The sequence below is a fragment of the Bicyclus anynana genome, chromosome 21 (assembly GCF_947172395.1).
Source record: "Bicyclus anynana chromosome 21, ilBicAnyn1.1, whole genome shotgun sequence".
Classification (NCBI taxonomy): Eukaryota; Metazoa; Arthropoda; class Insecta; order Lepidoptera; family Nymphalidae; genus Bicyclus; species Bicyclus anynana.
Genome location: NC_069103.1, coordinates 1,812,118 through 1,824,161, shown reverse-complemented (window position 1 = coordinate 1,824,161; position 12,044 = coordinate 1,812,118). Strand labels below are relative to the sequence as shown.

The following is a 12,044-nucleotide window of genomic DNA, read 5'->3' as shown; positions in this document are numbered from 1 at the left end:
TAAAATCGGAGGCAGAGGTCATATCCACTGGGCTATCACATCTTTTAAAGAGTATATTTTGTTTTACATATGCAACGTAAATTTTTGTTAATTATGTATTATGTTAAGTTTTGTTCTTGTTATATTTAAGTAAAACCGCAACTGTTATATTATTTTTTATTCGTAGTAAAAACTACTTCGGAAAGGCTATATTTCTGCAAAATAGCGTCAATTTAGCATTAAAATTGATTTGAATTTTGAATGTGACGAACACTATAAACTTGTACTCATAGTGCTAGAAAGAAAACTGTTCAAAGCTAGTGAGATGAAAATAAGACAATGATCCTTTAGTATTATCATTATAAACCCATAGTCGGCTCACTGCTAAGCTCGAGTCTCCTCTCAAGATGAGAGAGGTTAGGCCTGTTAGTCCACCACGCTGGCAGACTTCACACACGCAGAGAATTAAGAAAATTCTCTGATTTGCAGGTTTCCTCACGATGTTTCCTTTAGTATCATTGTTTCATACTATGTATTTTTGAAGGATTATAGTTTTTCAGTCATTCAAACTCTTGTAAGTTTGCTTACAGTGTGGGAAAGAAATAAAAGCACATAAATTGTTGGATTTAAAATATTTCTTATATTTTATTAACCGTGACTTATTAGCTTACAACTACAAAACGTATAAATACTGGTAATACTGATTAACGACTTAAGTCGGAAACACGTACAATTTATATAAAGTAAAATAAATATTTTTATTACTCTATGACATAGAAATAGATTATTCTGTGCTCTATGGCGAAAAACTATGTAAATAAAAAGTCTAGTCAAGGTGTTGATAATCTTGGCATGATATCGATTTTCTTTCTACAATAGCTAACACTTCGGAAATTAGAAAAGGTATGGGTGTGACGTATCCGATGATAGGTTGATCACGTGACGTATCGATAACGAAGTAGTAACGAATCGTTTGTAGTAATGGAACCGATATGTAACATGGCTAGAGCGACTTATAAGTTATATTTCCTCTTTTATTAATTTAGAATCAAAATTAACATTTAAAGTTTAGTGTATCCGACTATTTTATACAATAAAATTAATTCATAAATACTTATGATAATTATTATTTACACATAATTAAGAACGTATAATTTATTTTTAAAATAAAATATTAACCATTAAACAGAGAGCCTGTCGAAACTAGACCTTATTTTATAAAAGCTGAAAGTATAATATATAATAAAAAAAGGTAAATTATTATATACAGGGTGTCCTGTAAATATTACGACATACTTTACAAGGTGCTAGCTGACATCAAGACCTACTAAAATAACGCAATATTATGTCGCCGAAATTTTTCGGTTTTTAAGTTATATTGATTTTGATTTTTGTACAAAATACAAAAACCCCTACCTTCAGTGCAGATTAGTGTGCTGCAAAATTACTTAAGCGTTAAATTTCGGCTAACATATATTGCGTTATTACAGTAGGTCTTGATGTCAGCCGACACCCTGTAGAATATGTCGTACTATTTACGGGACACCTTGTATATTTTTAGCTGCCATCTTGATTTACTTAACTTTATTGCTTAGTGTCAATTTTGCAATAAATCATATGTATGTTTTTTACAGACTGTCTTTTCGGCTCTTAAGTTTTAAATAAAACTAAAAACAAGTATATAAAAGATACTTTAAAAATATTGTATTTATAAATCTTGGAGGGCAGTATATAACCGATATTTAAACCAAAAATATATGTAACTTTCCTTCTAAACGGTTGCAAAATCGAAATATGGAATTTTGCATTACAAAAATGTGAATCATCAAGTCAAATAACTGCAAATACAAGTGACGTCACGATTGCGTTATGGTTACGATGCGAACTAAAGGATTCGAGTGTCATACATCCGTTCTCAATAATCTACCCAAGATTACGGATAGATAGCTATCCTCGATTATCAGTAACAGTCAAACTATCTTTACATAGTCAAACTCTCTGCCAGAAGGTTGAAAAGCAGATTAGAACAGAAAGATCGATTTTCTTAACTTTGGTAAGCGAAATGGCGGATAGATAGGTTATTGAAAACGACCGTTAGAAGGCTTGCACCAAACGCACTCGTATATTTTCTCCTACCTTCCTTTTTACATCTTACTCTTAAGTATGGTAACTTTTTGGTAACATACGAGTAAATTCTCGTCAAAGTCCTCCCCTACGATGATCAAATCGCCTGCTCATTACTTACTGCCTGCTCACTGCTCACGTCTTGGCGTGGCCTACCTAAAAAGTTCAAGACATTTCTAATTCATTTTCTTTAAGGCACATAACCCTACAGTTATGGGAAATACTGAGAGCATACTGTATATTTATAAAATAAGGTATGTCTGACTTTTGTATGCTCGTGATCCACTAGTTAATATAGAGCACGTCAAACAGAACGTCACGCTTTGCACGACGGCACTGTAGTACGTAACCACTCGGTTATTCACGCCAGTGTCGCGTCGCCGTCCCGTCCGCTATATGGCGAAACCTTTAATATAATACCTCGACAGTTTAAAAGGCCGCAGAGTAATAAATATCTTTTTTTTACCAAGCAGTATCATTCTCACTACTTAATGCAGACCCATCGTGCTTCCACAGTTTTAATTATATATGACAGTATAGTCACGAAGTGTGAAATCACCAAATATTGCTCGATCTAACATGCGTTGGATTTGGAAATAAGCAAGAGACTTTTATATTATATATCATTCTCACTACTTAATGCAGACCCATCGTGCTTCCACAGTTAAATTATATATGACAGTATACTCACAATGTGTGAAAGCACCAAATATTGCTCGAGTCCTATCTAACAAACGTTGGATTTGGAAATAAGCAAGAGACTTTTATATTGAAATAAGTTCACACCTCAACTCAAACGACATGGCAGTACCAGAGCATCAATAAGAAATGACAATAATACTACTATATAATACTGAATAAGCACCATACCAACGTTAGCCCTATTTTTCCGTTACCTTCTCGTGTCAAGATTAAATACACATGATTATTCATTAATGAATGAAAACCAGGGATGAACCCCAAATTATTCAAAGTTCCAACAATATCACTCGAGTTGTGACTTATACTTTTTTCATCTAGTAAATTATATTCCATGTCATTTATTTACCTTCGTTTCGTTGCTAAAATTTGCAATTATAGTTGCACAGCGGAAGAATATGTTGTCTTAGACGTATTCTTAAGGCTTAAGTTTTCAAAAACTTCGACTTATTAAAATCTATCGAGGAAACATTCGTTCTTACATCGGAAATCTCTCTTTAGCATAAACATTCAGATTTGGACATCCAATTTCTTGTCCTTTTTAATCTTCGCAGCTTTGATAAGTCAAAAGCTGGTATAAAGTTAGAATTACAATAGATTTAAAGTTCATTCAAGTTGGGTAGAGATAATTAATCAAGTCTGAACAATGTTGCGTATCCAGTCCATATACACAGTGACCCTTGTGTATACTCCAGGTATACCCGCTGAGCCACAACGTTTACTTCCAAAACTTGTTACACCATAGAGAAACCAGTTCGCTTTATAATTCTCCTTAACTTCCCTCATTAGAGGACCGCCCGAGTCACCCGAACAAGAGTCTTTGCCCTGCCGGCCCCCAGCGCATATCAAGCTTTGTGAAGAAGATTCTGGGATGTAGGGTAAAGCAGCGCGACAGACGTCCATTGGCACAGCTTCAATGTCAACTTTCCGTTTAACCATTGACGCATCACCTAAAAATAAAGACAACTATTAACTAAAATCATCTTTCTCAAAAATAATTCGTTTTTATGACTAGACACCACCCGCTCCTAAAGATCAAGTATATTATCGAGTTAGTTAGACAATGTACCTATTAATAAATAGGCATGTCAAAATGTGGAGCAATGCTTCGATGTCGTTATAGCGTTAACTTGGCGTAAGATCTTTTTTCTGATTTGAACTTTTTCATTTTTCATCTGTGTTTTTTCAGTGACGATATTAACAGTACAATATATATAATTTTAAATATACGTGAATGTAAAATTCCACTAACCAAACTCAGTAACTCCCCAGCCAGCCGTCCAATACACGCTATTGTGTGTGTAGTCCTGCATCTTGATATATTCCGTGGTAGGCAGGCAGATGGGTTGTATGAAATCTGTGGTTTAAGGAAAAAGTCATGAAATATTAAACATAGTAGGTAACTAAAGATATACAGCACAACAAAGACTAAATTAGGTACACCGTTGCTATTGCGGTATCCTTTCTGCGTTACTTTTTGATTGTTTATTTTTGTGTAGACTGGACTTCAACAGAAATCTCTCGATATGTAATTAACATGTTAGATATCTCTGATGAGAATTGTATCTAAAAGAAATGAAAAAAGGGAAGAAGTTTTGTAAGGATTGCATTATTTTAGTGCTAATGCAAAATCCAACGAATGTTAGATGAAATTTTATTAAGGACTACTAATATGCAAAATAGGAATTAAAGGATATCTACAGAGTAAATATAAAGTACCTGTGAAGGTGACAGGCCGTTTCAGCTTTAAAATGGCGATATCACCAAATGTATAGTTCGGCGCTTTATAAGCCGGATGCTTGACGATGGACTCTATCTCAATCTCCACGGGTGGGTCCGGGCACACTCCGCCGTAGCACTCCTCCGGTGAATCAATGTTCCAATCTCCCAAACTTACGGCAACACTGATGACAAATATAAGATCAGTAACTTTTTTTGTATTTTCTATAAACATACCTACTAGGTACTAACTATTAACGTAAGGTGCAATTTTTTGTGCTTTGGTTTGTTGCAAGGTAATTGTTTACCTATTGATATAATTATGATGTATTAAAGGTGTGTAGATTTAAAAACATAGACTCGAATTGAGAACCTCCTCCTTTTTTTGAAGTCGGTTAAAAGGTTGTTAGAAATTATTTTAACTTTATCGCTCAGCTAAATAGCTTATTTCTAAATTCGCTTCTATGTTTAATAGAAGTCGGAAGCTTGGGTCTGTTTAATCGCTCACAAATATAACTATACTAGCGGACGCTCGCGACTTCGTCCGCGTGAAACTCGATGTAAACTTTCAACTACCCCTATCCTACCCCTACAAAAAAAAAATGTATGTCCTTCTCCTAGCTCTAAACTACCTCCCTGCCAATTTTTAGCTAAATCGGTTCAGCCGTTCTTGAGTTATAAGTGGAGTAACTAACACGACTTTCTTTTATATATAGAGACAAATAATTAGCAATAAATTAAAATTGCGACTATAATTTGAAATTTAAACTATCATATCTCTCAAGTTGGATCGAACTGCACATGGTGTGCGAATTTTATAATAATCGGTTAAGTGGTTTAGGAGTCCATTGAGGACAAACATTGTGACACGAGATTTATATATATTAAGATTAAGAGGTGAGCAATGAGCATTCTTCCTAATATGTGTGATTTCAGAAATGATGTATACTTACGCTTGTTGCTTCCTAGGCAAGCAGTGAGCAGCGGTTACGAGATGACGGTCCGTGATAAGGGTGGCTGAACATGCATATCTCGTTTTTGTGCTGCCATCACTATCTAGACAAATAAATTTCCAATTAGTTATGTATATCTAATGTACTTATTTTATAAACCTATATATTTTGAAGGTTTTAATTGCAATACTATTTACCTGTAGCGTTGTATTAAAAGTAGTTTGTTTCCTATGTTCTGTGCTTATTATACTACAATCCTACTAATAGGGTTTACGAAAGTTTGTTCTAATAGATAAACAGATAGATATCATTAATGTGTTAGCTTTATGTGACAAAGCTCGAAGGGGGAAGTAACTATTATCGCCATGCTTAATTTCGCCACCAAGCGGCATTGTATTTGGTCTGAAGGGTGTGGTGTAGTATTTACGAGCACAGGAGGCTTAATGACTATGCTTATTATACTATTTCTAATGTTGTGAATGCAAGTAACATATAACTGAAACCTAACAACTGACACTATAAGCTAAATTAATCGCCACATTGCGGACGGTGACGCGATAATTTTGAAAAACTGTGTGCTTTTATTTGAGACCCCACTCGAGTATACATATTTGCAGTCATTCCGTTATTCTTCCCCACTTTCACATCCCACAACTTTAAACGGCTCTACTGATTTGTAACGAACATGTCTAAGAACACTTATAAATCACCTTTAATACGAAAAATACTAAATTGAAATCGCACCATCCGTATAAAATAATTATTACATAAAAATCCATTCACTATCACTGGATTCCGAGATATAAACCTAATAGCACTCCACTATAATGTACTATAATAGCACGTCAAACAGAACGGTCACGCCACCCGCGACGGCACTGTCTGTCTCTGCCGTTTTTTATATTTACTGTACTATACTAGCACGTCAAAGTTATCACGTAAAACATAACGTCACGCCGACCGCGACGGCTCTGTTTGTCTCTGCCGTGTTAAATATCAATTGCAATAACTCACGTCAATATTGCGTCACCGTCCGCTATGTGGCGAATTATTTCTTAGTATGTCTTTATATAATATATTATATAAAGACTAAAAAGTTTACACATTAAAAATTACAGTTATTTTTTGTTTTTGATTTGTATTTTTTTGCTTTTTTCAAAATGTACTGGGCTAAGTTGGTTCAAAAATACATTTAGACAGACAGAGAGACACTATCACAAAAATAGTCAGGAAAGCTTCCTACGAAGCTATCCAACTGCGACCGATCAAAATACCGCAATTCGATGAAAACTCGATTTTCGTCATTTTCATTTATAATGCTTAACTTTCTACTCGACGTCTCACGTCGCAATCCCGTCCGTCATGTATCTATGCCGTTATGTATCTATGCTGTTTGTCTATGAACTTACTTTGGACTAAGTATTTAATTCGCGCCATCCACGGGTACTCGTCTATGGCAGTGATAGAGCCGCCTATGATTTTGTCATTGCTGATCGATTGCCCACAAATGTTTCTACCCGGGAAAACGTCGGGTTCCACTGGAGATGCGGTTTCTACTGTGAGTTCTGATACAGTGCTGGGTGGCACGACCGCAATTTTTGATGGCTCCGTTGTCATTGGCATAGGAGTAGTCGTTGTTAGGGGTTTTGGTCGATTTGTGGCTGTATCTTCAGTTTGGTAGTACACTATGGAGCCATCTGATGGAGTACTTGAGCAGCAGACCTGAATAAATAATAATTGTTAAAGTTATTTTTAAAAAATCTTTCTATTGCTGTCAGTGATATCACGCAATTAATCTAGTCGCCTGTTATACGTTAGAACTTGTTTCCATCTACTATTCAACAGGGAAATGTTGGGTCTGAAAATCAGCGCCGTGTGTTATTCGTCTATGTAGTGTATGACATATGCTGAACGGTACACTCTTTCATTTAAAGGGTTACAGACAATCATTAGAGTAGGGTAAGGTAATAAATTTAATTTCTTTATTTCTTTTTTGTAGTCGGCTTAACCTAGCGTTTGGTTGGACCTAGTTCTAACGGAATGATTAGACAGCTAGAACTGCTAGAACTACTACTTTTGTACCGATTTGGCTCAAAATTGGTGAGGAGGTAGCTGAGAACTAGGAGAAGGATATAGGATTAGGGTAGAGATAGGTAGGATAGGGGTAAGGTAGTGGTATGGTAGGATAGGTGTAGGGTAGGAGTAGAGTAGGGGCAGGGTAAGGTTAGGGTAGGGGAGGGATAGGGTAGATGTAGGTAGGGTAGGGGTAGGGTAGTGGTAGGGAAGGAGTAAGGTAGGGGTAGGGTGGGAGTAAAATAGGATAGGGGTAGGAAATAACTCATAGCGAAGCTTGATCGGGTCCGCTAGTTATCTAGTCAATTATCAACTTACCAGTGGGCTTCTTCCTCTAAATCCACAATGCAATTCTTGCAACTTTTGTATAATAGGTCCTTTGGTTGATACGTTGTCTCTGATACTATTTATCAACTTTAGGGCGAAGTCACACTCCGTGAGAAGTTGACAGGTATCTGTGCTTTTGGCGCACAAATTTTGCTTGATCATTTCTAAAACAAAACATTTTCCTTTAGTTTCGAATACCCATTCCATCAATATAGTTATAAGAATCACAAATAACGTAATAGACATTTTCAAAGTGGATTTAGTAGATCCTGAGATTAGATTCTGAGATTTGACGGCCTCCGTGGCGCGGAGGATGTGCGGTGGATTTATATAACGGAGGTCCTGGGTTCGATCCCCGGATGGGCCGATTGAGATTTTCTTAATTGGTCTAGGTCTGGCTGGTGGGAGGTTTCGGTCGTGGCTAGTTACCACCCTACCGACAAAGACGTACAGCGATTTAGCGTTCCGGTACGATGTTGTGTAGAAACCGAAAAGGGGTGTGGATTTTCATCCTTCTCTTAAGAAGTTGGCCCGCTTCCATCTTAGATTGCATCGTCACTTACCATCAGGTAAGATTGTAGTCAAGGGCTAACTTTTAAAGAATAAAAAAAAAACCTCTACATGTTCAAACACTCACGAATACCGAGATTACCACCGAGTATCTACTATTACCAGTGGCGAAAGATGAAATTTGGACGAAGATAACCCGTCCCAAAGAAAAGCCGCTTGCTACAAACTCCGGTTTCTCATACATCCATACATATATTTATTAAAATCTATACTAATATTATAAAGCTGAAGATTTTGTTTATTTGCTTGCAAAATTCTTTCAGTGTTACATAGCCCATTTATTGAGAAAGGCTATAGGCTATATATTATTCCCGTATTCCTACGGGAACGGGAACCACATAGGTAAAACCGTGCGGCGTCAGCTAGTGCAAAATATAAAATCTAAACTGATCCTAGCTGAAAATCAAAACCAGGATCTCTCTGTTTAGTGAACAATCAAAGTTAAAGTCAACTCTCAATACTAGCTTACTATCTTACCTTGAAAAACTAAATTTGAGGCACCAGATAAATAAAAGTAAAAAAATACATTATTTTTTAAGAGTAAAAGACAGAAGAAGTATACACTATGCCTGTGGGAATATGATGATGATATATCCCATAAGAAAATGTACTTATCTTTCAGAAAAAAGAATTTTTAAAATCGGTCGAGTTTTTTTTTAAGATAAACCGCAAACGGAAAATTTTACCTCTTCATATTATTAACATAGACATAAATAAACTGAGTTTTATTGCTATTTTAATTAGAAAGACAGCGAGCTAGAGAACGAGTCGACATCCTCAATGATATATTGTGGAAACAAATGCACAAGCAACAATGAAGGTGAGCCAGTTCATGTCATTACAGTGGAATAATCAAGAACATCAATTAGGACTTACGTGCATTAACAGTGGAGAGTATTACTAATAGTAATGTCGATATTTTTATATAATCCGTCATCGTAAATGATTCGTAAACAATTAATTTTGTTGTTATTACGTTGGTACACTAAACACACTACGGTACGGTACACTGACAGGATATTACTGACTGGTTTTCCTGCTACCAAAAGCTTATACCTATTGAAATGAGCGTGTGTGTAATACGTATATAACAGACGTTGTGTGTGTAGTTGTGCACGGAAAGTACGTTTGTGGGAGCAAGATTGTGACGATTCTGTAGATACGTCGTTCATGCGCTTTGATTAATTATATATGGACCTGAATACGTTACGCTTCTGTCAAAGTATAAGATCAACGATCTAATGCGTTTATAAAAAAGAATCAATCTTTTTTTTGTTGTAATCGTTTTTGTTGCGTAAATCATCATCACCATCATCATTATCAGCCGATGGACGTCCACTGCTGGATAGGCCTCTTGCATGGGCTTACAAACTAAACGGTCTCGAGCCGCCAGCATCCAGCTTGATGTCTTCGGTCCACCTAGTGTGGGGTCGACACTGCGCTTTCGTTGCGTAAATAGCTTCTTAAATATGCCGGTTACGCTTAATTGTAAGTATTTCTAAAATTATTTGTATCAAATTTGTAATAAAAACAATATCTAAAACGGATCGATTCTTCAGCTAAAGTGCAGAACATCGACCATGTAATCGAATATTCGGTGTAACGAGACGGTGTGTGTGTAAAAATAGTACGGTGTATATTGCGATTTAAATGTATATCTGTGTGTAGTGTACGAGTAAACTACTTAAATATGTATATTTATTGGTGTTACATGTTATTATTAGCCCTGTCCCCTTAAAAAAAGCAATAGACATTTTTTTTGGTGAACTTTGATATAAGTCCATAGCTAATTAGTCTAAGTTCATGAGTCATGCGTCATAAGTCGACGTAATCCATGGCGTAGTCAGCTTAGAGTTACGTGATTGTGCAGATTTGTGGGCGGGGCTAGGGTTGCCAATATTTGTTTAGAACATTATATTACAGACCAAGCCATTAAATATAGTATTACGGAAATAATAGTATTTTATGGAATACGCAATATGAACGAAGGTTATACAAGGTGAAATTATAATTGTTACTTTTTATAATAACTATATCTATAATATCTATTTGCAATTTATGCAGTTTTGATATTAATGATTTAGTTTAAAGTTCGAGACACAAAAAGAAAAGTTCGAATATTCTACAGGCTATTGCATAAGAAAAAGTTAATATTTTTTTTTTAAAACCGGCTAGGTATGAGTCGTACTCGAGCACGAAGGGTTTCGTGCCGTCTATATAACGACAAACAAACACTTTCGTTCTATAGGAACCCCTTTAAATATATATTTATTCTGTTTGTTAGTATTTGTTGTTATAGTGGCAAGTTGAAAATGCAACACTGCTCGATAAAATAAGAGTCGTGTTTAAAAACGCTGCCGTGTGAACATATACTTAAAAATGCATATTTTGTTGGCTTATCATTAGGGTACCGTTTCATACTTTGGGTGCGAAACCTTGGGTTCATGAAATTTTAAAATGAAAGAATTGTTTGTTAAATTGTGGTGTTGAAAAAATAGTATTCTTGCGTACTTACTATATCTTCGGTCTAGATAGCTCGTACGTGTAAACTGACGAACTTTACAGGAGAGACAAGAACCATCTTTTAGTTATCACTAAAAGTCGTTTTACGCGACCAAAAACGTTTTTAATGTACGTACTACAAGATATTTACGGGTTACCACCGGAAAAGCTTTTTGGAGCTTTCTGCATTAAAATATTTAAAAAAAAAATTGTTATTTACGAGGTATCAAATGTAGACCGACGATATGTAGACCCTAAGTGCAGTAAAATACTAAGACGTATTATAGCGCTTTTGGCAACCCTAGTGGATGCTCACCTTCTTATACGTAGGCATCATCATAAGTGCGCACACACAGTTTCCCTCGTCGGGGTTTTGGTGCGGGACATACTTTAAACCAGAATAAAACCGATTAAACATTTACATAAATCGATTAAAATTTTTAGGTTGTCTTTCTCACGAATCTGCGCAAACAAGCGCATTTTTTTTTACTTAACTAACCTCGCTTTTGCACCCGTAATGATACCTACTTTAATACCTAAGGGTATTAAATATAGACTTTATCTTATTCGGTGAAGATATAACTTTCTATTGGTAAAAGAATTAAGAATATTCAAAATTGGTTCAGATCCAGATATTACCCCTTACAACCTTACAAACTATACCTACCTGATTTTATTAATAGAACATATTATAATACCTTCAATATAACATCAGAACCTTTCTTTTGGAAGACCAAAGACATCGTATGGATGAACAAGTCTCAAAAAACCTTACAAGTTTTAACTTAATAGTTTAAATTACAAGCGTCTCCGGTCGACAAATTTGATTTCGAATACTAATACCAGGAAAAAAACTAAAATAAATATAAAAAAAAATTTACAAAAGGAAAAAAATGTAATAAAATTATTAAATGGAAAAGTCAAAGTTGGTTTTAGCATTTAGCATAGGAAATAATATAATAACAATTACGTATCCTTAAAATGTATTCTAATAATACAGAGGTTGTATCTTTTGAACTGTTTTGAGAATAGATTTACCAACATTTGTGAGTGTCACAATTTGCATTGAAAAAACTGATTCAAGAAAGAAAATTTGAA

The 12,044-nt window shown here is 35.3% G+C and overlaps 1 protein-coding gene across 1 annotated transcript; it reads right to left on the bottom strand.

Moving 5' to 3' along the window:
- Positions 1–596: 596 nt before the first annotated feature.
- Positions 597–9,485, bottom strand: LOC112047960 (CLIP domain-containing serine protease B4). The gene is made up of 7 exons (XM_024085281.2): positions 9,321–9,485; positions 7,866–8,038; positions 6,884–7,196; positions 5,475–5,577; positions 4,522–4,706; positions 4,055–4,159; positions 597–3,752 (listed from the first exon to the last, which is right to left on the bottom strand). The coding sequence occupies exons 1-7, from the start codon at positions 9,379–9,381 to the stop codon at positions 3,436–3,438; spliced, it is 1,257 nt and encodes a 418-aa protein (XP_023941049.2). The 5' UTR covers positions 9,382–9,485; the 3' UTR covers positions 597–3,435.
- Between the last annotated feature and the right edge of the window lie 2,559 nt (positions 9,486–12,044).